Source organism: Poecilia formosa, unplaced genomic scaffold, assembly GCF_000485575.1.
Source record: "Poecilia formosa unplaced genomic scaffold, Poecilia_formosa-5.1.2 Scaffold408, whole genome shotgun sequence".
In the NCBI taxonomy this organism is placed as follows: Eukaryota; Metazoa; Chordata; class Actinopteri; order Cyprinodontiformes; family Poeciliidae; genus Poecilia; species Poecilia formosa.
Genome location: NW_006800347.1, coordinates 284,615 through 287,187, shown reverse-complemented (window position 1 = coordinate 287,187; position 2,573 = coordinate 284,615). Strand labels below are relative to the sequence as shown.

At 48.6% G+C, this 2,573-nt stretch overlaps 1 protein-coding gene across 3 annotated transcripts in view; it reads right to left on the bottom strand.

Moving 5' to 3' along the window:
• ext1c (exostoses (multiple) 1c) overlaps positions 1-2,573 on the bottom strand; it is a 29,931-nt gene that overhangs the window by 2,598 nt on the left and 24,760 nt on the right. For 2 of the 3 annotated variants that reach the window (XM_007576488.2, XM_016663213.1), the window contains exons 7-8: positions 1,451-1,569; positions 659-907 (exon numbers count right to left, since the gene is read on the bottom strand). In XM_007576488.2, the coding sequence (XP_007576550.1) occupies positions 659-907; positions 1,451-1,569 (368 nt within the window). The remainder of the gene's footprint in view (positions 1-658; positions 908-1,450; positions 1,570-2,573) is intronic. The other variant, XM_007576489.2, reaches the window with a different exon arrangement.

Below are 2,573 nucleotides of genomic sequence, written 5' to 3'. Positions count from 1 at the left end.
GCAGCAACACAATGCATTGTTCCATCATCATCATCATCATCAACATCGGGTCCTGAAGCAGCAGTCCCAGAGCATCACTCTACCACCACCATGTGAGACTGTATCCAAGATGTTCTGGTTCTGAAACCTTCTGCTTCCTAAACCCGATCATTCAGGTTCTGATCATTTCACCCAAAACAAAATCTGATCTGATCCTCTTCCACATGTGGAAATAAATCTGATACTTTTTAAGTCTGAACGTCGCATTTTATCCAACATCACTGACATTTCAGCTGCTAGCGCTAGGCTAGCATGTTAGCTTTGGTTGCATTTACCCAGAATGCCCTGCGCTGTAGTTCACTTCCTGCTTCTGGAGCGGTCTCCGGTCCACTTGGCGTTTACATTCAAACCGAACCCAGACTGAGGTGTGGAGGACCAGAGGTCAGAGGTCAATTAGAGTTCACACCTCACCAACCGGACCAGAGTTTATAGAAAAGTGGACCGGGTCAGAAATCAGTCCTGGGTGATTCAGTGGATGTGTGTGTAGGTGTAGGTGTGTGTGTGTAGGTGTGTGTATGTGTGTGTGTAGGTGTAGGTGTGTGTGTGTAGGTGTGTGTAGGTGTGGGTGTGTGGAGGTGTGTGTAGGTGTGTGTGTGTGTGTGTGTCCAGCTCCTCACACCTCGCTGGTCAGCAGCACTGTGTCCTCGTCCAGGCTCAGCACCGCCTCCGTTTCTATGGCAACGTGAGGCAGGAAGCGGCTGGTGGTCTGACAGGAGAAGAGCTGGTGAGACGCAGCTGTGGAACAAACAGGAAGTGACATCACGGCTCTCACCTTCCTCCTGCCGTCCGTGACGACAAGGGGGACGGGCATGGGCGGCCATTTGCTGCGGCTGGGCGGCGGCTTCTCGCTGTTCCACAGGATGATGATCTGGAAGCAGAGACCGGATCAGCACCAGAACCTCTAGAACCTGGCTCAGGTCCAGCTGGGACTGGTTCAGGATTCACTCTGCAGGAGGAACCAGTTCCAGAACCAATTCTGACCAACTGGATCCGATCATCAGAGGATGAACGGAGATCTTCTCAGGGCGACCCACAGGGGGCGCCGTCTGAAACGTTACACAGTGAAAAACTAACAGCCGTCGTTCGGTTATTATTATATTATATTATTATTATTATATTTATCTTATTATATTTATCCTGAGGTTCATTCTTCAGTTATTTTCACCACATTGTTCATTAATTCATGAACCAAACATCTGGAGTATAAACTAAATATTTAGTTTGAAATTGGGAGATTAATGAACGAATGAATCACATGGTGAAACTATAACTTTGAAAAATAAAACTCAGTTTTTTATCTCATGCTAAAATGTCTTTTTTTATTTTGATTGCTACAAAACGACGGCCCGCAGCGTCACGCTGCCCGGTGTTTGGGTCAGAGTGAATTCTTTAGCCGGGTCCGTTTCTTTACCTGTGAGCAGTACTTGGACCTGGACACCACCTGGAGCAGCTTCATGATTGGCTGAGACTGGGAGACGAGCGGCGAGACGGCGTGGATGACGGCGGTGAACTCGTGGCCAGGACTGACCCCTGGAGCGGTCCAGAACAGAGAAGATAGATCAGAGGGTCTGGACCAATCAGAACCAATCAGGACCAACTAATGAGCCAACAACAGGCTGGGTCTGGGTCAGAACCACAGCTAAAGTCTTTTATTCATTTATTTACAATTAAGGCCTTAAAATGTCTTAAATCTATTTTAAAAAATAAGTTGGTTTTAAATGGAGCCGGATCAAATTCATAGAATACAAAACATTTAATGATATTTAATCTCAGACAGTCTATGTATTTTCTTTCTCATTGGATCTTTCTGTCAGGTAAAAGTTTGAGTCACGCAGAAATCTTCATTTCATTCTGTGACCCACTGCTAATACCCATGCTAGCTAGCTAGTTAGCTTGTTTAGGCCTATTTTGGGTAAATGTAATTTTATGGGTTGGATGAAGTTTGTACATTTCTTTAGTCTTAAATTCCTTTCATAAAAGTCTTGAGCTTGAGTTGCTGAAACCTGCAGACGCGGCAAACCAAACCGTTCGGGTTCTCCTCCCAAAAGCAGAACCAACATTCACCTTCAATCCAAAAATAACTTTGGTTTAGGAAGTGAAACTGAAAGATGGCCGTGGGTTGAGGAGGATCCAGGCCCGTTTCCCAGGTCCCGGCAAGGTTCCCGGGTCCTGGTTCTCAGGTCCCGGTTCCTGGTTCCCAGTTCCCAGCCTGGTTCCCAGGTTCCAGTTCCCAGGTCCCGGTTCCCAGGTCCCAGTTCCTGGTTCCCGGTTCTCAGGTCCCGGTTCCTGGTTCCCGGGTCCCAGTTCCCAGGTCCCAGGTCCCGGTTCCTGGTTCCCAGTTCCCGGTTCTCAGGTCCCAGTTCCTGGTTCCCAGTTCCTGGTTCCCAGTTTCCAGGTCCCAGTTCCTGGTTCCCAGTTCCCGGTTCCCAGGTCCCAGTTCCTGGTTCCCGGGTCCCAGGTCCCGGTTCCTGGTTCCCAGTTCCCGGTTCTCAGGTCCCAGTTCCTGGTTCCCAGTTCCTGGTTCCCAGTTTCCC